The sequence below is a fragment of the Scyliorhinus torazame genome, chromosome 17 (assembly GCF_047496885.1).
Source record: "Scyliorhinus torazame isolate Kashiwa2021f chromosome 17, sScyTor2.1, whole genome shotgun sequence".
In the NCBI taxonomy this organism is placed as follows: Eukaryota; Metazoa; Chordata; class Chondrichthyes; order Carcharhiniformes; family Scyliorhinidae; genus Scyliorhinus; species Scyliorhinus torazame.
Window position 1 is genome coordinate 134,491,130 of NC_092723.1, and position 25,963 is coordinate 134,517,092.

Consider the following 25,963-nt stretch of genomic DNA (forward strand, 5'->3'; position numbering starts at 1 on the left):
CTGTGGTATCTATCGACAGACGAGTTCCGCTGAACTGGCGTCTTTGACCTTTACAAGTCTCTGTGGGCAAGTCCTCAGAGGTTTCGGCCGAAAGGGCGTGGGGCGGTGGAATTTTTTTTCTCGGTCTGACAAATAACATTTAACAAACTTACAAACAACATAAAACATGCTGCAGGTTCCATCAGAAAGGACACCGTTTTCTCCCAAGCGGTTCCTTTTAAAACATCATCTGGACACCTCAGTTATCGGTTGCGAACAGGGTCGCAAAAGGGTTCTCGTTTTGGGAGTCAGACACAAGGTCGTCATCTTCTCCCGGGTGCCAAACTCTTGAATGTATTAAGGTTGATAGGGCTGCATGGTGTGATTTGGGGTCGCTCTCGTCGTTTCGGGCGAGTCTGTATGAGTTGTCTCTGTGCCAATAGGTGGTGTCTAGTTGTGTGGGGACGGAATCGGGGTCGTCACGGTAGGTCGGTGGTGGGGTTTGTTTAGGAAAGTAATCATGAAGGGATCACTCGGATCGTAGTCGGATTCACTGAGTGTGGGTCCTGTTGCATGGGATAGTAGGGAGGCGTGCTGTGGCTATCGTCCGAGTCACAGTCGCTGTCTCTACTGCTGCAGTTGGTGGGCGTTCCGGGACGGAGTGTATATTTTGGGGGTGGAGTCGAGGTCGAGTCCGTGGCTGGGCTGGATGTGGTGGGGGATGGTAGGGTTACGTTGGCTGTGGGCGGGGCGTGGTGTGCTGCATCGAGCATGACGTGGTGAGAGTGGTTAGACTGCGTTCCATATGCCTTCAGCAGGTTGATATGGAACCACGCAGTCTTACCGTTGGGATACTTTATCTTGTATACGGAAGGGCTTACTTCGTCCGCAATGGAGTACGGACCAGAGTACTTTGGTGACAGGAATGTGCTGGGGTTGTATACGGAGAGCATGACTTGCTGTCCTATACTGTACTCAGTCGCATGCACGGTCTTGTCGAAACAAGCCTTGCTCTGCTTTTTTCGTGTGCCCAATTTCACTGCGGCTGCTAGCTGAGCCGTTTTAACATTATTCACTAATTGTTCTCCTGCTTTCTCGTGTGTGAGGGCCGTCACTTCGGGGCTGGTCAAGTCTAAACCTAATAAAAATTCTGTGCCTTTCATGGGCCGTCCGGTCAGGAGGGTGTGTGGGGTGTAACCTGTGGAAGTTGAAATTGTATTACGCAAGAACATCAGCTCAAAAGGGAGGACTGAGTCCCAAGTGGTGTTTTGCTGGACCATTTTTCTGAGGGTGGATTTTAGGGTCCGATTCAGGCGCTCCACGATACCACTCGACTGGGGGTGGTATGCAATGTGGAATTTTTGGGTGGTGCCAAATATCGTGAGGACGTTCTGCATGACACGTCCCGTAAAATGGGAACCTTGGTCGGGTTCAATGCTGCGGGGGAGTCCCCATCTTGTAAAGATGTGGTGGGTCAAAATCTTGGCTGTGGTTTTTGCAGTGTTTGTTCTGGCTGGGAATGCTTCCACCCATTTCGTAAACGTGTCTATTACCACGAGTGCATATTTATAACCATTCCTGCAAGGCGGCAATGGTCTTATAAAATCGATCTGGGGGTTAGTCCAGGGGCCATTAACGGGTCGGGTGTGGCTAAGCTCAGCCTTTTTGGCATATCTGTCCGGATTATTCTGGGCGCAGATAAGACAATTCTCGATGTAGTGATTTACATCATCCTTTAAATTCGGCCACCAACAAAGCTGCTTAAGGTGGGCTGTAGTGGGATCGATTCCCTGATGTCCATGACCGTCATGGAATAAACAAATCAGTTGATTCCTGTCCTGTTCAGGAACCCCATAAAGGGTGTCTTTTAACACCATACCGTCATGTGTGGTCAGAGCATTTTTAAACCTCTCATAGGGGCAGCACGGTAGCATTGTGGATAGCACAATTGCTTCACAGCTCCAGAGTCCCAGGTTCGATTCCGGCTTGGGTCACTGTCTGTGCGGAGTCTGCACATCCTCCCAGTGTGTGCGTGGGTTTTCTCCGGGTGCTCCGGTTTCCTCCCACAGTCCAAAGATGTGCAGGTTAGGTGGATTGGCCATGCTAAATTGCCCTTAGTGTTGGGTGGGGTTACTGGGTTGTGGGGAGGTGTTGACCTTGGGTGGGGTGCTCTTTCCAAGAGCCGGTGCAGACTCGATGGGCCGAATGGCCTCCTTCTGCACTGTAAATTCTATGATAATCTATGATTCTATGATAGGGTGCTGGATAGTTTCCTTTTACAATCTCCCTGAGATTATCATAGAATTTACAGTGAAGGAGGCCATTCGGCCCATCGAGTCTGCACCGGCTTTTGGAAAGAGCACCCTACCAAAGGTCAACACCTCCACCCTATCCCCATAACCCAATAACCCCACCCAACACTCAGGGCAATTTTGGTCACTAAGGGCAATTTATCATGGCCAATCCACCTAACCTGCACATCTTTGGACTGTGGGAGGAAACCGGAGCACCCGGAGGAAACCCACACACACACGGGGAGGATGTGCAGACTCCGCACAGACAGTGACCCAAGCCGGAATCGAACCTGGGACCCTGGAGCTGTGAAGCAATTGTGCTATCCACAATGCTAGCGTGCTGCCCAGATTGCTGTCCTGCTTCTGGGCCTCCACTAGATCCTCGATCTTTGTCTGCGAGACCTGAACTGCACTCACTGATGCGCTTTCGGCGGGTGTCCAAAAGTATCCGTGCCTGGAACCTGCTTTAGCCAGTGCATCGGCTTTCACATTTCCGGGGGGGGGGGGGGGAACGAACAATGGTGACTACGAACTTTGACTATCCCAAAAGTCCTGTTCTGTGCTCTCTCTAAAATGTGACGGAGCAATGGGGCTGAGGGGAGGCGTTTTCCGTCTGCGGAAACAAATCCTCTTGCTTTCCACAGGGGCAGGAATCCCGTGAGGCTGTTGCAGACATAGAGGCTGTCCGAGAATATGTCTGCTGGGCTGGGGAAGGAATCTGGGTGTTCCACTATATATGCGATGGCCGCAAGCTCTGCTGCCTGCGCGCCTAAGTGGCCTGGAAGTTTTATTGCTATTTCTTCCAGGGCGTGTCCCTGTGCGGCCTCGACATAAATACCGCAACCTGTTATGCGCCTCCCATCCAATACTGTGGAAGATCCATCCACATAGATCTTTATGGGCTCACACGTGTCTGTGTGCTGGGGGCTCTGGGTTGAACTACCTATCTTTCTGGGTGTTGTTTTAGCAATAAAGGGGCCTGTGTTGTGGTGTGGAGAGATAATTTCACATTCATGGGGGGTTCCGGGATACTGTAAGTTGTCGGCTAAAAAAGTGTGCGTCTTTGTCCGTTTAACAGTGATGTCCCAACCTTGCAAGAGAAGGGTCCATCTAGCTGCTCTAATCTGGCTTACTGTACCGTCCTTGAGTCATCCGTCCAGTAAATGTTGGGTGGGGTTGTGTTCAGTGAGATTCGTGATGGGGTTCAGTCCGGTAATAGAAGAAGAATACTGCACTGCCCAAAATACTGTGAGCAGGTGCCTCTCAGGCTGAAAATTCCAGCTCCACAGCATCTAAAATTCTGGAGGCGTAAGCTACGGGCCTTAACTGGTCGTGCCGTTCCTGGAGGAGCACGGCTGAAAGGGTGCAGTCTGTGGTTGCTACCTCTATAGCGCAAGGGGAAAGCGGGTCTGGAACTTGTAGTGCGGGGCTGCTATGAGTGATTGCTTCAATGCGTCCACAGCATCCGTATGCTGCGCAAGCCATTCCCAGGGGGCTCCTTTCTTTAGGAGGTCTGAGAGGGGCGCTGCCTTGCTGACGAAACCGTCAATGTGGTTTCGGCAGTAACCAACCAGTCCTAAAAACGACCGGAGGGCTGAAACGTTCTGGGGAAGGGGCAATTTAGCAATCGAGTCAATCCTTTTATGCTCGATCTCGCGTTTACCATGTGTGATAATTGTTCCCAAATATATCACCTTATCTTCCAAAATCTGGGCCTTTTTGGGGTTGACTTTACAACCAATTGAGTGTAAGAGTTCCAGGAGTTCGGACAGAAGCTCAATGTGCTCTTCCTTGGTGTCCGTCTGCAGTAGTAGGTTGTCTACGTACTGGACCAGACATTCGGGGCGAGAGAATTTGGCTAAACCATTTGCCAGCTGACGGTGGAAAATGGAGGGGGAGTTGTGGAATCCTTGTGGCAGGCATGTCCATGTGTACTGCTGATTTTTAAAGGTGAAGGCAAATTTGTACTGGCACGCCTTTGCCAATGGAATGGACCAGAATCCATTACTGACATCCAAAACCGTAAAGAATCGAGAATTGAGTCCCTGCTTGAGCATGGTCTTGGGACTTGTTGCTACTGTGGGGGCTGCTGCGGGGGTGATTTTGTGGAGTTCCCGGTAATTGATGGTCAGTCGCCATGATCCATCGGGCTTTCTCACTGGCCAAATTGGGGCATTATTAGTGGAGGCTACTGATCTAAGTACGCCCTGCTCTAATAAGCTTTCTATTACCGTTGAGATTTCTGCCGCTGCCTCTTGGGGAAATCCATATTGTTTTGGGGGTCTAGGTTCAGGTCCTGTTATTTGTACGGAGCCAGTCATCCGTCCACAGTCGTGCTTGTGGGTTGCGAATGCTGCCCTGTTCTTTTGCAGAACTGCCCATACCTGCTTGTCCGTACTAAGCGTGGTCGGGTTGAACCAAAATTCACCTACTGCGCTAATTTTGTTCACGTATTCTCCTATGTTGAGCGTTGCGGGGGCTCTTGCAGACTTTTCCATTTTCCAGACACACTGGTTGACTGGATCAAATGAAAGATTGTGGGAATTCATGAAATCGATTCCCAGAATGTGTTCTGCTGTGTGGGGCAGGTCCACTAAAACTACGGGGTGCTTGGTGGTAATGTTACCGATTTGAATGGGTACAAGGGCTGTGATGTGTCCCTGCTGTGAGTGGCCTGTAAAGCCGCTGAGGGTGATGGTGGCTGGAGTGGGCCACGTGTCTTTTTGAAACAAGGTGGAGGAATTTATTGTGGTGCGGGACCCTCCTGTGTCCCATAGAAATTCGATGGGCTGTCCCCGAATTTTTGCTGCAACTACCAGTTGTCCGGACCTATCCCAAAAGGTGACGCAGACCCAACTGGGGGAGCCCGTACACCGTCAGTCCGTTCCGGTCAGGTCCGTCTGATCTGAACGGGCGCTAACACTATGAATGGGCTCGGTCTTTTTCTTACTCAGAGTGCCCGTCTGCTGGGCTCTCTGTGGCTTTTTAGGGGCATTGCACTCTCTTGCGAAGTGTCCCAACAGTCCACAGTTGTATCACTCCTGTGACTTGGGTGGGAGGCTGTTCTTTCCTTCATTCGCCCATGCGGGGTTCTGGTGTGTTTTTACTGCCTGTCTATCTGCGTCGGCCTGCTTTTCCTCGGGATTCTTGACTGCGGGTTTGCTTTGAATAGATTGCTCCCAAGCGCAAGACAATCTTTTCACTACCCACTTCTCGTTAGGGGCCCTTGCGCAAGCTTTCTGTCATGTTTCTGTGGCATGGGAGATAAGGGTGCGGGTCCATTTGGCCATGTTGTCTGGGGACAAATGGGCGCGGTCTAAGTCTCCAAAGACTGCTGCAAAGTGGATCCACAGGCGTCCAGCAAACGCTGTGGGGTGTTCGGATTTCTTTTGCCTGCATTTGTTGAGGCCATCTACGGGGTCACCCCGGTTATACCCGATCGCATCCAGGATCGCGGTATGCATTTCTGCAACGGTGCCTCCTCCTACATTCTGTGGGTCGGGAAGGGCTGCTGCTACTGAAGGGTCTAAACTTAAAACTGTGAGCTTTACATGCTCTCGCTCATCCAGGCCTTACATGGTCACCTGATGCTTGACTGTGGCAAAGAAATGGTGGGGGTCTGAGGTGGGGAGGAACGGTGTGATCTTATCGCACGCGTCCCGTAATTGGGTCACTGTTAATGGGGTGGAGTATCGAGATTCCGCATCGTCCGATGTGGCTGTGCGGTGGGTGGTGACTGGGTTCATTGGAGCTTGAACTATCTGTTCTGTGGGGGGTTGGGGCGCTTTTCTCTTTTGTGGCTTTCCTTGCGCACATGTTCCCTGAACATATCTCTGCGCTGTTCCATTTAATTCTTCCTAATCAGGGCCGTCTTCCTGATCTAATTTCGCTCCAAAGGTTTCCTGGAAGCCTTTCTGAACTGAAAGCAGCGATTGCAGCTCTGCAATCTGCTTCCTGCACTTTGCGTGATCTAATGTGCTTTGTCTTTGTTCTGTGGTGGCAGCATGGAGTGCTCTTAATGCTGCCTTGAGATCACTGCACTGTCTCTGCAACGCTGCTACCTGCTTTTCGGTTTCTTCACGTACCAGGACTGCACGTTGCGTGTCCTGATAGGCCTTTTCATATTGAGACTGGAAGCTGCTTAAGTGCGCCAGACAAGACTGGTGTGCCCTTTTGGCATCCTCCACCTCTCAGTCTTTTGCTGCCAACTTCCTTCTCAATTCTAAATTCTCCTTTTCTACCTTTCTTACATCAACCTTACTCATTCGATGTATGCCTGAATGCCTTCTACTTCTTTCCGGAGCGTCCTAACGACCTCCTCTGTGCCTCGCAATTGTGCCAAGCAGGACACGATTGCCATCGGCTTGCAAGCTTTCCCAAAGCTCTTTTTGTGGATCTCGCTCAGGTTCTCCCACCAAGCATGTCCTATACTCCCGGGGCCGGATTCCTCGTTGTCACAGAATTCATTCCAAAGGGGCCATCCCTTCCCTTTGAGATATTTCCTGATCTCTTCCTCCCAAATGGGACATTGTCCCACTCTACTGCTGCTGGTCGCTGCGACCGCAGATTCCTCTGGGTTCATGAGGCGCTGCATTGCCATCTTTCTTATCCGAATGCTGCTCTTCAAATTTGGGACAGGGGTATTAAGGCGGTGCTGTAAATACGGTTACGGCTTTCGCTACTTTCCGATATACAAACTCCCGACAGTTTTGTCGCAACAAAAAATCTATCAGTTTTACCTTATCGCCCTGTTAGTTACGCATGCATACTCACACTTCCGAATTATGAGTATTGATCAGAACTGCTTGAACGCTTGTGGTTTTCTGTTCTCTAATTCAAATTCTTGGGTTCTCCCGTAGTGGTTTTGCCACTTCTAGATCGGGTCCCGTCAGGATGTCGCCAAATAATGTTGCTAACTTTCTCCTTGGTACAATTGCTCTGTTTTATTACCTTTGCTCTCGAGTCGCCAGATAGCTTTAGGATACCGCCACGAGGTTCAAGTCCGAGTAATGATCAATGACCCAATACACCGATTAGTAAGATTTAAATCAAAGCACATTTATTATACACAGTAATCGCTACTCATGCACAAATTCTACGTCTAAGCTACTTCTACAACTAACAGGCCTATACTTAACTTCGGATTGGCCCACCAGGTCAGGGGAACAAATGACCTTTCATTCGGGTTCTGAGTCTGCGGGATTCGAAGTTGGTACGGATTGGTAGCTAGGAGCGCCTATCTCGTAGCGAGCGTTGAATTAAGACTTACGGGCTTTTGGCGATCACTGCACCGGTCACGGTCAATGTTGGTTTGTGTTGCTGGGTGACCCGGGCAGGAAGAAGTGAAGAGAGAGCGATTTGAACTTGGGGCTCAACTCTTATAGTCCCCAGGGGCTTTCCGCCTTTCGGGGCGGACCCTGTACCTGGTCCCAAGTGATTGGACTTTGTCTCAATCGCTTGGTTCGAATTTCTCCAATACTGGAGCGGTTCCCTGATCGATGGGTGGTCTTGAGGTGCTCGTTCACCTCCTTTGTGTTGGCCCCTGCTCGCGCCGAGGAGTCTGGCTTTGCTTTGTGTGTCCAAAATGTTATTTATTGTTCCCGGGGATTGCTCATCAGTATGCAGATGGCTGCTACTTTGTTATGCTGATGGTCGCTGGTATCGATGTTGTCTGGCCTTTTCAGAGATAAATACACAGCAAATCTGCAGCTGCTGGTTTCTGTCTATGTTGGCTGACTTTCCCATCAGCCTTTGCCGTTCGCCATTTTAAATCGGGAATTGGCCAATTTAGGTGGCTACAGTGCTTCTGTTAAAGGTTTTGTTTTGAACTCTTATGGACGTTAAAAGGATTATACAATTTACAGTGCAGAAGGCGGCCATTTGGCCCATCGAGTCTGCACCGGCCCTTACAACGAGCACACTACTGAAGCCCACGTATCTACCATATCCCCGTCACCCGGTAACTCCCACTTAACATTTTTTGGACACTAAGGGCAATTTAGCATGTCCAATCCACCTAACCCGCACATCTGTGGACTGTGGGAGGAAACCGGAGCACCGGAGGAAACCCACGCAGGCACGGGAGAATGTGCAGACTCCGCACAGACAGTGACCCAGCCAGGAATCGAATCTGGGACCCTGGAGCTGTAAAGCAACTGTGCTAACCACAATGCTACCGTGCTGCCCAACGTCTCGTCTACTAGCGTTGTAGTCTTTGGGGGTTGTATTTGAATTAATGGTTGCTAAGATGTTCACTGTTGAGTTCATAGAATAAGCATTGTTTTGCTTTAAAAAATACTTTCCCATTTCTGCTGTACCACACCTGTAAAGTGGTCCGTGTGCTCCCCATACCACAAGCTAATAAAAGTTGTGGGTCAGGTGAACTCCATGATACACTTTGCGGTTCTGTAAACCCTGGCCCATAACAGAACAAAATTGCAGTAATATGGGGAAAGAGTGGGAGTGTAGCACGGTAGCACAGTGATTAGCACCATTGCTTCACAGCGCCAGGGTCCTGGGTTCGATTCCCACTATGGTCACTGTCTGTGCAGAGTCTGCGTAGGTTTCCTCCAGGTGCTCCGATTTCCTCACACAAGTCCCGGAAGACGTACTGTTAGGTGAATTGGACATTCTTAATTCTCCCTCCACGTGCCCGAACAGGTGCCAGAGGGTGGCGACCAGGGATTTTCACAGTAACGTCTTTGTGGTGTTAATGTAATGGTGGCTCCCGCTCGGGTCGGACTTTTGCCCCCGATTTTCTACCGGACTTGAACTGTAAAACTGAAGACAGAGGCAATTGTGTACTGAATTCCCACATGGTGAATGGAGAGAAGGACTAGAAGTGCTTGTAAAGGCAGAAACAAAAGACAGAGAAGGCTTGGGCTGAAGCTGCAGTGGGAGACAGCATGGCGGCGGAGCGGACCTCTGGTTTGTCACCAACGGTCAATGGAGCAGCTGATGAAAGTTATTCAGGAAAGCTTTGCTGAGCTGAAACGGGACTGCTTGGACCCGATAGAAGAGTTGATTGAGCGGGCAATCCAGAAGGTGGAGAAGGCGCTGGCTGAGCAGGAGGAACATCAAAAGACCATAAGACATAGGAGCGGATGTAAGGCCATTCGGCCCATCGAGTCCACGCCACCATTCAATCATGGCTGATTTCAACTCCATTTACCCGCTCTCTCTCCATAGCCCTTAATTCCTTGAGAAATCAAGAATTTATCAACTTCTGTCTTAAAGACACTCAACGTCCCGGCCTCCACCGCCCTCCGTGTGTATCTCCGCTCCAGTGCCAGTATGGTCCTTCCCGAGGTGTGGGGCCCAAAATTGCTCACAGTATTTTAAATGGGGCCTAACTAGTGCTTTATAAAGCTTCAGAAGTACATCCCTGCTTTTATATTCCAAGCCTCTTGAGATGAATGACAACATTGCATTTGCTTTCTTAATTACGGACTCAACCTGCAAGTTTACCTTTAGAGAATCCTGGACTAGGACTCCCAAGTCCCTTTGCACTTCAGCATTATGAATTTTGTCACCGTTTAGAAAATAGTCCATGCCTTTATTCTTTTTTCCAAAGTGCAGGACCTCGCACTTGCCCACGTTGAATTTCATCAGCCATTTCTTGGACCACTCTCCTAAACTGTCTAAATCTTTCTGCAGTCTCCCCACCTCCTCAATACTACCTGCCCCTCCACCTATCTTTGTATCATCGGCAAACTTAGCCAGAATGCTCCCAGTCCCATCAAACTGCAGTGGAGTTGGGAGGTGGGGATGCTGAGAGACCAGCAGAAGAAGCTCCTGGCGATGGTGGAGGGCCTAGAGAATTGGTCCCGCCGGCAGAACTTGAGAATCGTTCGCTTCCCGGAGGGGTCCGAAGGAGCGGATGCTGGGGCATACATCGCAGATATGTTTGAGAAGCTGCTGGGGGATGGGGCATTCTCCCGACCCTTGGAGGTGGACAGGGCTCACAGAGCACTCGCGAGGAAGCCCCGAATGGGAGACCCACCCGAGGGCAATGGTGGTGAGATTCCACAGGTACTTGGATAAGGAGCGTATTCTACAGTGGGCCAAGCAGACACGGTGCTGTAAGTGTGGCAATAGCATCCTGTGGGTCTACCAAGACCAGAGTGTGGAGGTGGCCAGAAGAGCAGGCTTCAACTGGGGCAGCACGGTAGCATGGTGGTTAGCACAATTGCTTCACAGCTCCAGGGTCCCAGGTTCGATTCCCCACTGGGTCACTGTCTGTGTGGACTCTGCACGTTCTCCCAGTGTCTGCGTGGGTTTCCTCCGGGTGCTCCGGTTTCCTCCCACAGTCCAAAGATGTGCAGGTTAGGTGGATTGGCCAAGCTAAATTGCCCTTAGTGTCCAAAATTGCCCTTAGTGCTGGGTGGGGTTACTGGGTTATGGGGATAGGGTGGAGGTGTGGACTTGGGTAGGGTGCTCTTTCCAAGAGCCGGTGCAGACTCGATGGGCCGAATGGCCTCCTTCTGCACTGTAAATTCTATGTATATGTATTAGGTTGATCCTTTTTAAGAAAAAGGTGAAGTTCGGACTGCTGTATCCGGCCCGTCTCTGGGTCACGTACGAGGAACAGCACTTTTATTTTGAGTTGCCCGAGGACGCGCTGGACTTCGTGAAAAGGAAAGGACTGGTGGTGGACTGAAAACTTTTGAACTTTGCTGCAACGTTCATGGTTTTTTTTTCTTTTTGTTTCTCGGTTCTTTAAAAAAAAAGTTTCTCGTTTTTCGTTTTGTGGAAGCTGTTTGTAATGCCTTCTGTATTGATTTGGGACCAGTGGCAGAGCTGAGCGAGTTAAGGATTTCATTTGCACTGTTGGGGGATGGAGGTGTGCTTGATTAGATTTTGGTGTTTTTCTGTCGGGCAATTGTATGGAGATTGTTTGATGTTGGAGTTTGTTTGTCTGAGGGTGGGGGACAATAGGTGGGAGACTATCTGGCGCCAGGGATGGGGGCCACCAAGCTAGCTGGGTGGGCTAGCTCACGGGAGCGCTGTGCGGGTGTGCATATGTTTGGTTTATCAAAGGGGTTGGGTTACACAGTGTTGTTACTGGGGGGGGGATGTTCTGCTGACGAGGGAGGGGCTTGGGCCAAGGGACAGAGAGGGGGTTGGGGGCGGAGGATGCCCGGGGGCAGGCCGGTGGAGGCGTGGAGCATGGGCTGGAGGCAGGCCCAAAAAAGGGGATGGCTGGTTGGCGAGGGCGAGGGGGGGGGGGCAATGAGTCACCCAACTAAGCTGATCACCTGGAATGTTCGAGGGTTAAATGGGCTGGTCAAGAGGTCACATGTGTTCGCGCATCTTAGGGGACCGAAGGCGGATGTGGTAAATGTTGCAGGAGACGCACCTTAGAGTAACTGACCAGATTAGATTGAGGAAAGGCTGGGTCAGTCAGGTCTTTCACTCGGGACTGGATTCAAAGACGAGAGGGGTCACGATCCTGATCAATAAGCGGGTGGTGTTTGAGGCGGGTAGAATAGTTTTGGATGTGGGAGGTCGGTACATTATGGCCAGTGGGAAATTGGAGGGGGTGCAGATGGTATTAGTAAATGTGTATGCACCAAATTGGGATGATGTGGAGTTTATAAAGAGGATGCTGCGGAAGGTACCGGACCAGGTTGGTCATGGGAGGGGACTTCAACACAGTTATTGACCCTGGCTTGGACCGGTCAAGCTCGAAAACAGGCAGGGTGCCAGCAATGGCAAAGGAACTAAAAGGGTTCATGGAGCAGATTGGGGGGTGTGGGGGGGGGGTGTGGATGAATCCATGGAGATTTGGGCAGCCGAGGGTGAAGGAGTTCTCCTTCTACTCACACGTGCATAAAGTGTATTCCCAAATCAATTTCTTCATTTCGAGCAGGGCCTTACTGGCAGGGGTGGTATTCATGGGGTACTCGGCGATCACAATCTCAGACCATGCTCCGCATTGGGTTGACCTGCAGGTTAGTAAAGACAGTAACCAGCACCCGCAATGGAGGTTAGATGTGGGATTTTTGGCTAACGAAGGGGTGTGCGAGCGGCTGAGGAAATGTATTCAGAACTAGCTGCAGGTCAATGACATGGGGGAAATCTCAGCAGCGATGGTCTGGGAAGCACTGAAGGTGGTGGTCAGAGGGGAGCTGATCTCGATACAGGCCCATAGGGAGAAGGTGGACAGGGCAGAGACAGACCAACTGGTTAAGGAGATACTACAGATTGATAGGAGGTATGCGGAGACCCCAGAGGCAGGGCTTTTAAGGGAACGGCGGAGACTACAGGCGGTGTTCAGCTTGTTAACCACAGGGAGGGCGGTGGAGCAGCTGAGAACGGTGACGGGGGCGATCTATGAGTATGGAGAGAAGGCCAGCAGAATGCTTGTATGACAGTTTAGGAGCGAGACAGCCAAGGAGATAGGGAAAGTAAATGACAGAGATGGGAACCTGGTTGGAGATTCAGCAGGGGTGAATAAGACGTTTAGGGATTTCTACAGAAGGCTATATTAGGTGGGAACCCCCTATGGGGCCGGAGGGGATGAGGCACTTCTTGGGGGAGCTGAATTTCCCAAATGTGGACGGCTAGTAGAAGGGCTGGGGCCCCCGATCGGGTTGGAAGAGATAGTGGAGGGTCTTAAGGCCATGCAGGCGGGTAAAGCCCCAGGGCCGGACGGGTACCCAGTGGAGTTTTATAAAAGGTTGTCTGGGATATTGGGGTCGGTGTTGATGAGGATGTTCAATGAGGCAAGGGAAAGAGGGGTGCTGCCCCCGACGATGTCACAGGCCACGATTTCGCTGATTCTGAAGCGGGACAAGAACCCGGAGCTGTGTGGGTCCTACAGGACGATATCCCTGTTGAATGTGGACTCCAAATTGCTGGCCAAAATGTTGTCCTCCAGGATTGAGGATTGTGTTCCGGACGTTATTGGGAAGGGCCAGACGGGTTTGTTAAGGGTAGGCAGTTGGTGGCCAATGTAAGAAGGTTGTTAAATGTGATCATGATGCCCCCGGAAGGTAGGGAGGTGGAGGTAGTGATCGCAATGGATGCAGAAAAGGCTTTTGATCGGGTAGAATGGGACTATCTGTGGGAGGTACTGGGACTGTTCGGATTTGGGCGGGGCTTTATTGACTGGGTCAGGTTGCTGTATCAGGCTCCTGTGGCATGTGTACGGACAAATAGGACAACATCGGACTATTTTAGACTGCACCGGAGGACGAGACAGGGTTGCCCACTCTCCCCACTGTTGTTCGCGCTAGCAATAGAGCTGTTGGCAATTGCTCTGACAGCCTCGGGGGGGGGGGGGGGGGGCACAGAGTCTCGCTCTATGCAGACGACCTGCTTCTGTATGTATCGGACCCATTAGGGGGGGATGGAAGAAATCATGAGGATTCTTGGGGAATTTGGCATTTTCGGGGTATAAGCTAAATATGGGGAAAAGTGAGATGTTTGCGGTCCAGGCGAGGGGACAGGAGAGGCGATTGTGGGAGCTGCCATTTAGATTAGTAGGGGGAAGCTTTAGGTACCTAGGCATTCAAGTGGCGCGGGAATGGGATCGGCTGCATAAATTAAATCTGGCCCGGCTAATAGACCAAATGAAGGACGATTTTCAGAAGTGGGACGCGCTCCCATTGTCATTAGTTGGGAGGGTGCAGACAGTGAAGATGACGGTCCTCCCGAGATTCCTGTTCGTGTTTCAATGTCTCCCCATCTTTATTCCGCGGCCCATTTTTAAACGGGTCGACAAAGTGATCTCTGGCTTTGTTTGGGTGGGCAAGACAGGTAATGCTTGAGTGGAGTTGGGGAGAGGGCGGGCTGGCGCTGTCAAATTTTAGTAACTATTACTGGGCGGCGAATATAGCCATGATCAGGAAGTGGATGGTGGGGGAGGGGTCGGCATGGGAGCGTATGGAGGCGGCTTCATGCAAGGGCACCAGTTTGGGGGCATTGGTAACTGCGCCTCTGCCGTTCCCTCCGGCATGGTACTCCACCAGCCCCGTGGTGGTGGCGGCCCTGAGAGTCTGGGGGCAATGGAGGAGACATGTGGGAGCAGAGGCAGCATTGGTCTGGTCCCCAATCTGTAATAACCACCGGTTTGCCCCGGGAAGTATAGATGGGGGGGTTCCGGATATGGCGGAGAGCAGGGATTGCAAGGATGGGGGATATGTTTATAGAGGGGAGCTTTCAGAGTATGAGGGTGCTGGAAGAGAAGTTTTGGTTGGCGAGGGGAAACAAATTCAGGTATCTGCAGGTGCGGGACTTCCTACATTAGCAGGTGTCAACCTTCCCGCTCCTACTGCTAAGGGGGATTCAGGACAGGGTAGTTTCCAGAGGGTGGGTAGGAGAAGGGAGTGTCTCGGACATTTACAAGGAACCTATGGGGTCAGAGGAGACGCAGGCAGAGGAGCTGAAGCGCAAGTGGGAGGAGGAGCTGGGAGGAGAGATAGAGGATGGTCTATGGGCGGACATGTTGAGTAGAGTCAACCCGTCCGCAACAGGTGCCAGGCTCCGCCTGATACAATGTGCAAAATTTGCGGGAGGGCCAGCGAACCACATCCACATGTTCTGGGCATGTCCGAAGCTTAGGGGATTTTGGCAGGGGTTTGCAGATGTCATGTCCACGGTGTTGAAAACAAGGGTGGCGCTGAGTCCAGAGGTGGCAATTTTCGGGGTGTCAGAAGACCTGGGAATCCAGGAGAAAGAGGCAGACGTTCTGGCCTTTGTTTCCCTGGTAATCCGGAGACGGATACTATTAGCTTGGAGGGACTCAAAGCCCCCGAAGTTGGAGACTTGGCTATCGGACATAGCTAGTTTTCTCTGTTTGGAGAAAATCAAGTTCGCCTTGAGAGGGTCACTGTTAGGGTTCGCCCGGAGGTGGCAAGCGTTCGTCGACTTCTTCGCGGAAAATTAATCGTCAGCAGAAGGGGGGGGGGGGTTAGTTTAGCTTAGAGTAGGGGGTTAATAAAGGTGGGACCTGTAAGAGAGGGAGACGGCTTTTGCACTATGTTTATAGTTTCATGTACATTGTTTGTTTATTGTGTTGTTGTTATCATACCAAAAAATACCTCAATAAAATGATTTTAAAAAAAATATTTGCACCATTATTGGTGGTTATGCCTTTTGTTGTCTGTATCCCAAATCTCTTGCTTGATAGTTCTCATTTTAAGACATCTAAAATTTACCTCTTTGACCAAGCTGATCACCATCCTAATGTCTCCCGGGGTGGTGGAATGGTCAGGTAAACTGGATCATTGAGAGCGCAAGGAGCTGCTGAGAATGTCTAACAGTCAGGGAACTGTTTTGCACTCCTGTGCTGTGAAGTGTGGCTGGAAGAAGTCTTCTGCACTCGGAATCCATGCCAGGCGGGGTGGAAATGGCCGTAGCTAGACTGGCCTCTGTTTTTCAGATGAGTGCCTGTGGGTTTTACTGGGGACTGTCAACGCACATTGGGAGATCTTGCTGCCGCAGGCAGCAAGCGGAGGCCACCACATGGACAGTGATGGCAAGCTAGGTTAGTGGATATTATGTTGTCCATTCTGAAGTCTTTGCTCACCCAGACGTCCAGGGGCTGTTTAGCACGGGGCTAAATCGCTGGCTTTGAAAGCAGACCAAGGCAGGCCAGCAGCACGGTTCAATTCCTGTAACAGCCTCCCCGAACAGGCGCCGGAATGCGGCGGCTAGGGGCTTTTCACAGTAACTTCATTTGAAGCCTACTTGTGACAATAAGCGATTTTCATTTCATTTCATTCTGAGAAGCAACCAGACTGCATGAGTTTGCCCATCTCAACCATAAAAAGTGGTAGATACAGACAGACTGAAAGGCACAAGCTTCAGAGCAGATGGTAATGCACATTGGGGAGGGCATGTCACACTCACTTGAGGAGTGGGCAGAAGCTCCAGGAGACCAACATTCAGAGATTGCTGAAGACCAGATTGATGCTGATGCTGCGATGATCAGCCTCTGCAGTCTTAAGGTTAACGACGGCAGTTAGGAAGGCAAATGCAATGTTAACATTCATTTTTTAAAAATATATTTTTATTAAGGCATATATAATTTTCAAGAGGTAAAACAACAAAGTAAATAACACCCACCCAACTAACAACCAAACCCAGCCAACATGACTTATGTACACAATTCCCCAATCCCCCTTTCCTACTAACTGTTTTCCCACCTCAACCATGCCTCCCTCTTTCCATTTACCTCCCTCCCCCACCACCACCTCCGGGCGAACCCTAGCATCGATCCCCTCAGGGCGAACTTGATCTTCTCAAGCCTGAGAAACCCGCCCATGTCACTAACCCATACCCCCGATTTCGGAGGTTCCGAGTCCCTCCACGCCAATAAGATCCGTCTCCGGGCTACCAGGGAGACTAAGGCCAAAACATCAGCCTCTCTTACCCCCTGGACTCCTGGGTCTTCCGACACACCAAAAATCGCAACCTCTGGACTCAGAACCACCCGTATCTTCAATACCTTTGAAATGATATTGGCAAATCCCTGCTAAAATCCCCGAAGCCTCGGACTTGCCCAATACATAGGGACATGATTGGCAGGCCCACCCGCACAGCACCCACACCTATCCTCCACCCCTTCAAAAAGACCTGCTCATTTGGGCCACAGTCATAAGCGCCCTGTGGACCACCTTAAATTGTATCAGCCTGGCACATGATGAGGACGCGTTGACTCTACTCAGGGCATCCTCCCACAACCCCGCCTCTAACTCCCTGCCCAGTTCTTCCGCCCACTTACGCTTCATCTCTGCTATCAGGGTTCCCTCCCATTCCATAAGCTTTTTATAAATTTCCGAGACCTTCCCCTCCCCCAGTCCCATTTTCGACACTACCTTGCCCTGCACCCCCTGGGTGGCAGGTGCGGAAAGGTCGAAACCTGCGTCCACACAAAGTTCCTCGCCTGAAAGTAGCAGAACCCATTCCCACCGGACAGCTCAAACGCCTCCTCCAATTCCTCCAAACACACAAAGCTCCTATCGATAAACAAGTCCCCAAAGTGCTGGATTCCAGCTCGCTGCCACCCCCAAAACCCCCATCCAACCATGCCGGCACAAACCTTAAATATTCTGAGCTCATCCGGTTGGTCCGCACAAAGTTAGCATTCATATCGAGAGTTCTAGAATACAAGACCAGGAATGTACTTCAGAGGCTGGATACGGCTCTGGTCAGACCCCATTTGGAGTATTGTGAGCAGTTTTGGGCCCCGTGTCTAAGTGAGGATGTGCTGGCATTGGAAACGGTCCAGAGAAGGTTCACAAGAATGATCCCTGGAATGAACAGCTTGTTGTATGAGGAACGGTTGAGGACTCTGGGTCTGTACTCGTTGGGAGTTTAGAAGGATGAGGGGATGTATTGAAACTTACAGGATACTGCGAGGCCTCCATAGAGTAGGACTGGAGAGGATGGTTCCACTTGTAGGAAAAACTAGAACCAGAGGACACCATCTCAGACTAAAGGGACGATCCTTTAAAACAGAGATGAGGAGGAATTTCTTCAGCCAGAAGTGAATCTGTGGAACTCTTTGCCGCAGAAGGTGGAGGACAAATGACTGAGTGTCTTTAACACAGAGATAGATAAGCTCTTGAATAAGGGGCTATGGGGAGAAGGCAGGAGAATGGGGAGGAGAGAAATATCAGCCATGATTGAATGGCAGAGCAGACTCGATGGACCGAGTGGCCTAATTCTGCTCCTATGTCTTATGGTCTAGTCATCTGTCAGACGGCAAACGTCCAGTGCGATGCACGTGAAAATCTAGCAGAGACGCTGAAGGTCTGCATGCAATGTCTGTATTGGAGGAGGCCAGGCGTAGCCTGAGCACTGCATTGGCCGAGAGCTCCGAACGCACATTGAGTGTGACAAATCTCATAGAAAGGCAGCTTCAGGAACTCATTCAAGGTATTCATAGAATTTACAGTGCAGGAGGCCATTCGGCCCATCGAGTGCACTGGCCCTTATAAAGAGCACCCTACTCAACCCCACGTATCTACCCTATCTCCGTAACCCAGTAACCCCCACTTAACCTTTTTTGGACACTATGGGCAATTTAGCATGGCCAATCCACCTAATCTGAACATCTTTGGACTGTGGAAGGAAACCGAAGCACCCGGAGGAAACCCTCGCAGACACAGGGAGAACGTGCAGACTCCGCACAGAGAGTGACCCAGCCGGGAATCTAACCTGGGACCCTGGAACTGTGAAGCAACTGCGCTAACCACTATGCTACCATGCTGCCCCTTCTGGGGTTGCATTCAGACCTGCAAGCCTACACACTGTCAGTAACCACAGCAAGTCACTGCAAATGTGAGAGATGGATGAGAAGGCATCTAGGTGATTCTGCTGGCGTCCCGTCCATCTCTGGTAAGCAGAGAGGTTAAAACAAACCTCATGTTGGTGGACAACCTGCAGTTCTATGCATTTGGGGGCTCCTCTCAGGGTGCTCCTGATACAGGCAGCATCGCCTCCGTCCCTCTGCCAGTGACAGTTGATCAGAGGACTCAGTGACAACTGGAGCATACCAAACTATGGTGCTCGAATCACATGCCCACACAGGGTCCATGTAGGCCCTAATGATCAGAGGACGTCTGCCAAAGTCAACAAGGCCGACGGGGCACAGAATAGGCAGCAGATGTCAGCGAGGGGAAAGCACCAAGACATAGCACTTATAAACGTAAATTTAAGTTACTATGGTCACATAGGGGTCTCATGGGTGAATCATTTTTCATGAATTCATATAATGGTACTTGTATATCTCACACCACTATTTTTTTAAAAAAAAATTTTATGAAGGCATTTTGTATATACATTGAACACAACCAAAACCAGAATAAGAACAAACAGGAAACTTCATAACAAATAAATAACACCCAACCACCCTAACCTCCCCTCTGCTGACATCTTAACTGTTCTTGAAGAAGTCGATAAACAGCTTCCACTCCGGGCAAACCCATCCACTGATCCTCTCAAGGCGAACTTAAATTTTTCCAGCCTAAGGAACTCCGTCAGGTTGTTCAACCACGCCCCTGGCTTTGGCAGCCCTCCGAGTCCCTCCACTCAAAATAAAATCCATCTCCAGGCTACCAGGAAGGCAAAGGCCAAGACATTGGGCCTCTCTCGCCCCCCTGGACTCCCGGGTCTTCCGACACTCCAAATATTGCCACTTCTGGACTCGCCTTCACCTTTAGCACCTCAGACATAACATCCGCAACCCCCTGCCAGAACCCAGTCAGCTTTGGACACGCCCAAAACATGCAAACATGGTTCGCAGGCCTCTCCACGCACTTTCCACACTCATCCTCCACCCCCTCGAAGAACCTGTTCATCCTGGCCACCGCCTTATTACCAAATAAAAATATGTATATCTCAGCCTTGGATATACTTAAACGCCTCAGCATCTACAGCCCTCGTGGTAGAGTTCCACAGATTCATTACCCTCAGAAGAATTTCCTCTTGTGTGTCTTAAATGGGCGGCTGAGATTATGCACTCTGTTCCTAGACTCTCCCACAAGCGACAACAACCTCTCAGCATCTACACAGTCAAGTGCATAACTTCTTTCTTATATTCCACCTGCCAGGTTTTTGTCCACTCATTACCACCTCAAAGAATTCAAATAGATTTTTCAGGCATGACTTCCCCTTAATGAAGCCATGCTAACTCTGCTTGATTATATTATGTATTTCTAAATACTCTGGTATTGCATTCTTCATAACAAACTCTAACATTTTCCCGATGACATATTAAGCTGGTCTATAGTTACCAGTTTTTTGTCTCCCTTTTTGAATAAGGGAGTTTTTCAACCCTCTGGGACTTTTCCAGAATTTAAGGATTCTGGACAGATTACTACCAGTGCAACACTCATTATCTCTGTCCCCTAGTAGCCAACCATCCATTCACTACTAGCAATCATATACATATGCACAATAGAAGGTTTTAAGCTAGGAACTGTCTCCATGCTTGCCTCGACTCACGTCTCTGTCCAGTACAAGACTGCCCTCTGGACAAGGTAATGTGTTCCATTACATCGAAATGTGGGCAGTACTGCACCCAGTCCCATATTAACTTTTTCTATGCCAGGCCCATATACTACAAGAAGCAGGCTTAATGTTTTAGATTGATGACCTTTCAGCAGAAGTGATGATGAAACATTTTTCTCTCTGCACAGATGCTGTAAAATCTGCTGAGGACCTCACTATTTTATTCCGGAATGGCCTATCTTGAATTTTATTATGTTCCCTTCTCCTGGATTCTTCCAAGAAAATACTGTCTACCTACCAATATCGCGATTAGATCATCCCTCAATATCCTATTCTCAAAAGAAGACATGGTCAGTTTATGTAACCTGTTCTGATAATTCAAACCAATTACAAAATAATTGAAACGTGGACATTCTCTCTCCTCCCCCTTTGCAAGGTGCAAACTAGCAGCAGGAATCCAAATGACCGTAAAAGAATGTTGCTGCTATACAACCCTAGACGCTTCTGCTCCTTTCCAAGTTCAGACAGATGTTCTTCCCAAACACAGCATTCAATATTGCCAGCCTCCACTGGTCATTCAGGATTTCACATCTTCTACTAAAATGAGCATTATATAATATTTACAGCACAGAAACTGGTTATTTGGCCCAACAGATCGATTCTGGCGTTCATGCAGAGTGCAAACATTTCCCGCCTCACTCATCTAACCTTATCCACAGAATCTTATATTCCTTTCTCTTGCATGTATTTTTAATCGACTCCCACCCCGATGGTACAAAGATAGGTGGAGGGGCAGGTAGTATTGAGGAGGTGGGGAGACTGCAGAAAGATTTAGACAGTTTAGGAGAGTGGTCCAAGAAATGGCTGATGAAATTCAACTTGGGCAAGTGCGAGGTCCTGCACTTTGGAAAAAAGAATAAAGGCATGGACTATTTTCTAAACGGTGACAAAATTCATAATGCTGAAGTGCAAAGGGACTTGGGAGTCCTAGTCCAGGATTCTCCAAAGGTAAACTTGCAGGTTGAGCCCGTAATTAAGAAAGCAAATGCAATGTTGTCATTTATCTCAAGAGGCTTGGAATATAAAAGCAGGGATGTACTTCTGAAGCTTTAAAAAGCAGTAGTTAGGCCCCATTTAGAATACTGTGAGCAATTTTGGGCCCCACACCGCAGGAAGGACATCTGGAGCGGGTCCAGCGGAGATTCTCACGGATGATCCCAGGAATGGTAGGCCTAACATACGATCAACGTCTGAGGATCCTGGGATTATATTCATTGGAGTTTAGGAGGTTGAGGGGAGATCTAATAGAAACATACAAGATAATGAATGGCTTAGATAGGGTGGACGTAGGGAAGTTGTTTCCATTAGCAGGGGAGACTAGGACCCGGGGGCACAGCCTTAGAATAAAAGGGAGTCACTTTAGAACAGAGATGAGGAGAAATTTCTTCAGCCAGAGAGTGGTGGGTCTGTGGAATTCATTGCCACAGAGGGCGGTGGAGGCCGGGACGTTGAGTGTCTTTAAGGCAGAAGTTGATAAATTCTTGATTTCTCAAGGAATTAAGGGCTATGGAGAGAGAGCGGGTAAATGGAGTTGAAATCAGCCATGATTGAATGGTGGAGTGGACTCGATGGGCCGAATGGCCTTACTTCCGCTCCTATGTCTTATGGTATTATAAATGCACCTATTTGTCTCAACTCCTCTCCTCATCTACTCAGCTCTGACATCTCCTACCTGTTGCAAATATGAAAGTTTGGGTGCAGCTCCTTTAAGATCCAAATGGACAATTCTCATCAATTTGCCGTTAAGATCCTTCTGTTGTCGAGGCTTTGGTTTGACCTCCTCCTTTACCTTGTCCTTTTCCTGCTTGACATTTTCCTTTGCTTCATGCTCCATTTTTTGCTTAATTTCCATTTCTTCTTTATTTGCCTTTGCTCCTCCAGGTTTACCCCAAAAGCCTTCTTTTGCGTGAGCATCCAATGGCGTTTTTCTAAAACAGAGAGCCATTTACCTTCAATCAACAGTCACTTAACACAATTTGTTATTGTAAGAGGTCTTCCAACCTGTGACACTGATGGGATTGAGGTTGGTGAAAGCAATAGATTAGCCATTGAATTATAAATTTCCAGGTTCAAAATTTAAAAAAAGACTTAAATGGAGTGAAATTAGGGTGAAGGAAGAGGAATGTTAGCTGCTATGAGGATGAGACATCAGAAAGGATGAGAAGGAGAAAGTAGTGGCAAAAGGATGATGGGTACTTCTTCAAAATCACGATGAATGCTTATTAAACGTACTTTTTTTTTCAATGGTTAGGACAGAAGCAGCCAGCAGTGATTCCCAGAATAAAGGGGAGAATAGACACTGATGGGAATTGAGAACAAGCTGGGAAGTAGATCAGTGGTTGGGAGAAACCTGGCAGAATAACAAAACACAAGTATTCTACAAGAACCTAAAAACAACTTGGGAAAGTTAATAATAACTTGGGAAATGTAGCAAAAGATTGTAATTGAAAACAAAAACGTCACTGGGGAAAGGCCCAACGTTCTACAATAGTAACTACAGTTCAAAAAGAACTTCATTGGTTCTAAAGTGCTTTGCGATGTCCAATGGTTATGAAGAGCACTATAAATGTAAGTCGTTCTCTTTTTCCTTTCAGTCGGTGGAGGGAAGGGCAAGGTGGGAAGAACGGAAACCAGTGCATCTCAAGCAGAAAATTGAGCCCTGTGATTTGGTACAGGGCTGGAACACTGTCATGGTACAAGCAAACAGAGCCATTGATTAACTAACACGATCCTCCTGCAGTAATGCTGTTTCCATGAAGATTCTCGACCCTATCTTCCAGTGCAATTATCATGAATAGCTCACTCGATGCCTCAGTGGACTAGAACAAGCAACAACAAAAAACTACCATCAAGCTCTGCACCCACCTGCAGCCAGGCCTAAACACCACTGTGATCATGCCCAGGCCAAGTTGAATCTACATCTGATTTTGGGTTATTTTCCTTGAAGAAACACTCCCAACCAAGGACAAGAGCAGCAGGGGCATGGGAACACCATTTAAAAAAAAAAAAATTTAGAGTACCCAATTATTTTTTTCCCCAATTAAGAGGCAATTTAGCGTGGCCAATCCACCTAGCCTGCACATCTTTTGGATTGTGGGGGCGAAACCCATGCAGACACAGGGAGAATGTGCAAACTCCACACGGACAGTGACCCAGGGCCGGAATTTGAACCCGGGTCCTCAGCGCCGTAGGCGGCAATGCTAACCACTGTGCTGCCCTGGAACACCATGTCTAGGTCCACCTTCAAGTCACACACCACCCTGACACATTGGCTATTCCCACTGTTCTTTCATTGTCACGGAGTCAAAATCTTGGATCTTCGTCCCTAACAGCACATTGGGAGCTTCGTCACCACACAGACAGCAACAATTCATTAAAAAGACCCACCACCCAAGTTCTCAAGGATAACTGAGAGTAAGCTATAAATGTTGGCTTAGTGACTCACGTTTTAAAATAAATGTAAGAACTTACTTTAATGTAGAAAATAGCTTCAAGCCCACAATTACTACAATGAACAAAACCAGGAACCGCAACACATTCATGCAGTTTATCCGTGTCATGTCTATCTGTAATCCTGCAGGAAAGAGAAAACAAAATCATTAATGTTGATTTTTATATTAGCAGAATTTATGCTGTTTAAAATAGAAATTTGCATTCATATAGTGCTCTAACACAAACAGGACATCTCAAAGTGCTTCACAGCCAATTAAATACTTTTGTAATGTGGGGAAAACAAGAATTTATACAAAGGTCCCACAAATTGCAATATGATGAGTGATCAATTATCCAATTTGAGTAGTACTGTCTCCACCACTTAAACAGACCATTTTCCATTTAAATTGCCACTAATAGGGGGCTGAATTCTCCATTCTGGAGATTTGGTCCCCACGCCGGTGTGAAAACGGTGGTGTTTCACGACGGAAAAATCATGATGAAACAGCCACCGATTCTCCATTTGGTTGGGAGCTAGCAGCCAGGCAGCTAGAGCACCCGGCTCCAGCTGCCGATATGGCCTGGAGAATTGCTGGATCCATGGCTGCGCATGCACACAGCGGCGGCCACGCTGTGCTTCATGATGGATGCCACTCGCGGAACTGGCTCACGAAATAGTTCCCCCCTTTCGGCCGGCTCACGCGCCCTAACCGCCCCACAACAGTGTCCCCAGCCCCAAATATGTCGCCCCCTGCCTGCGGATCAGCCCTCCGCCGACTGGCGGTGCTGGACTGAGTCCGCAGCTGCTATGCAGAGGTCCCAACGGGTGAGACTACATGTGTCCCATGCCGTTAGTAACTCGGCCGGTTGGGGGTGGAGCATCAGGGGCGGGCCTCAGGCAATGGCCAGAGGCCGTGGTTATGTGGCACGACATACTTGCATAGTATGCCACTTTGGAGGGGGCGGACCATCGCGGAAGTACCACCGCCCCTGATTCTGTCAGGAATTTGGATTCTCCGGCCTTTCGCCGAATGCGATTGTGGCGTTGGCGATCAGAGAATCCAGCCCAGAGTATCAATAATTTGGGCAGAAGCAACTGAGAATACTCATTCACAATTCATTAGAGTGTACTAAATGCAAGTACAAATAATAGCATTTTGTTAATGCTCAATTACATTTGAATATTTATAATCTCCTCCAAGTGATATGTAGTTATAGTTTTTAATGTCATTTAAATAAAGCTGCAAATCAGAGTGAAGCTTCACAGGTGTATTCCTGCCACTTATTAAAATAATGCAATCATGGTACATTGATAATTCATTTGGTCGTACAGAAGTTGACTATTGCTAAGAAAAGAGGCATGTCAAAGTTTTTGGTCTTACACTCATCAGCACAGTTTGCTAGAATACCAGTATAAGAGGAAAACAACAATTGATGCTGTCTGAGGAGAGAATGTTGATTGATTGGCAAGTGGACTCCGATTGGGAGAGATTTTCTTCTTATTATTCTGCAGTTCTGATGATTCATATAGACTCTAAACATTAACACCGTTTCTCTCTCCACAGATGCTGCCGGATCTGACTTTATCCAGCATTTTCTGTTTTTATTTCAGATTTCCAGCATCCTCAGTATTTTGCTTTATTTTATGTTATGTCAGTCATCATCAACCGGTGCATTCTCCATGACAATGCCTCTACTAATCAGAGCCCGTTTGCCGACCAATCAGCATTATTTGTTGTTTTCCCTTTATACTGGATTTCTTGTGATGACTGCAAGGCCTAATCTTTGACAGATCTCTTCTTTTCAGTAATACCCGTATTATATTGACTGTAATGGGCATATCACACTCACAGAACAGTGCCTAGTATAAGCAGCGGGAATGATACCTAGATGAGCACATACACTGTAAAGATGATGGTGACACCTTTTAAGTTCACTTGACCAAGACCTTTATTAACAATGTCTCATTTCAAACGATAACATCAAACTGCCAAGAATCGAGAAGCATATTTGTCTCACAAATCCTTTTGCGTAGTCAGCCAATCACTTCCTTCATGTTGACATCAGCTGGAAGCACGACAAGAGGAGCTTAAATTGCACCCATAGCAGCATGGTGGCAAGGTGGATTGCTTGCACTTTAGAAATTACTGTTGTAAAACAGAATGGACACGGACATATTCCCCATTAAGAGTCATAGGTGTCGGTACCTTCACTCTTGCAATGAGGACATACAG

The 25,963-nt window shown here is 48.8% G+C and overlaps 1 protein-coding gene across 6 annotated transcripts in view; it reads right to left on the reverse strand.

Moving 5' to 3' along the window:
- LOC140394161 (hexosaminidase D-like) overlaps positions 1–25,963 on the reverse strand; it is a 170,285-nt gene that overhangs the window by 89,275 nt on the left and 55,047 nt on the right. For 5 of the 6 annotated variants that reach the window (XM_072481089.1, XM_072481090.1, XM_072481088.1 and 2 more), the window contains 2 exons: positions 23,769–23,871; positions 21,970–22,225 (listed from right to left, as the gene is read on the reverse strand). In XM_072481089.1, coding sequence (XP_072337190.1) covers positions 21,970–22,225; positions 23,769–23,857 — 345 coding nt within the window. In that variant the 5' untranslated portion in view covers positions 23,858–23,871. The remainder of the gene's footprint in view (positions 1–21,969; positions 22,226–23,768; positions 23,872–25,963) is intronic. The other variant, XM_072481093.1, reaches the window with a different exon arrangement.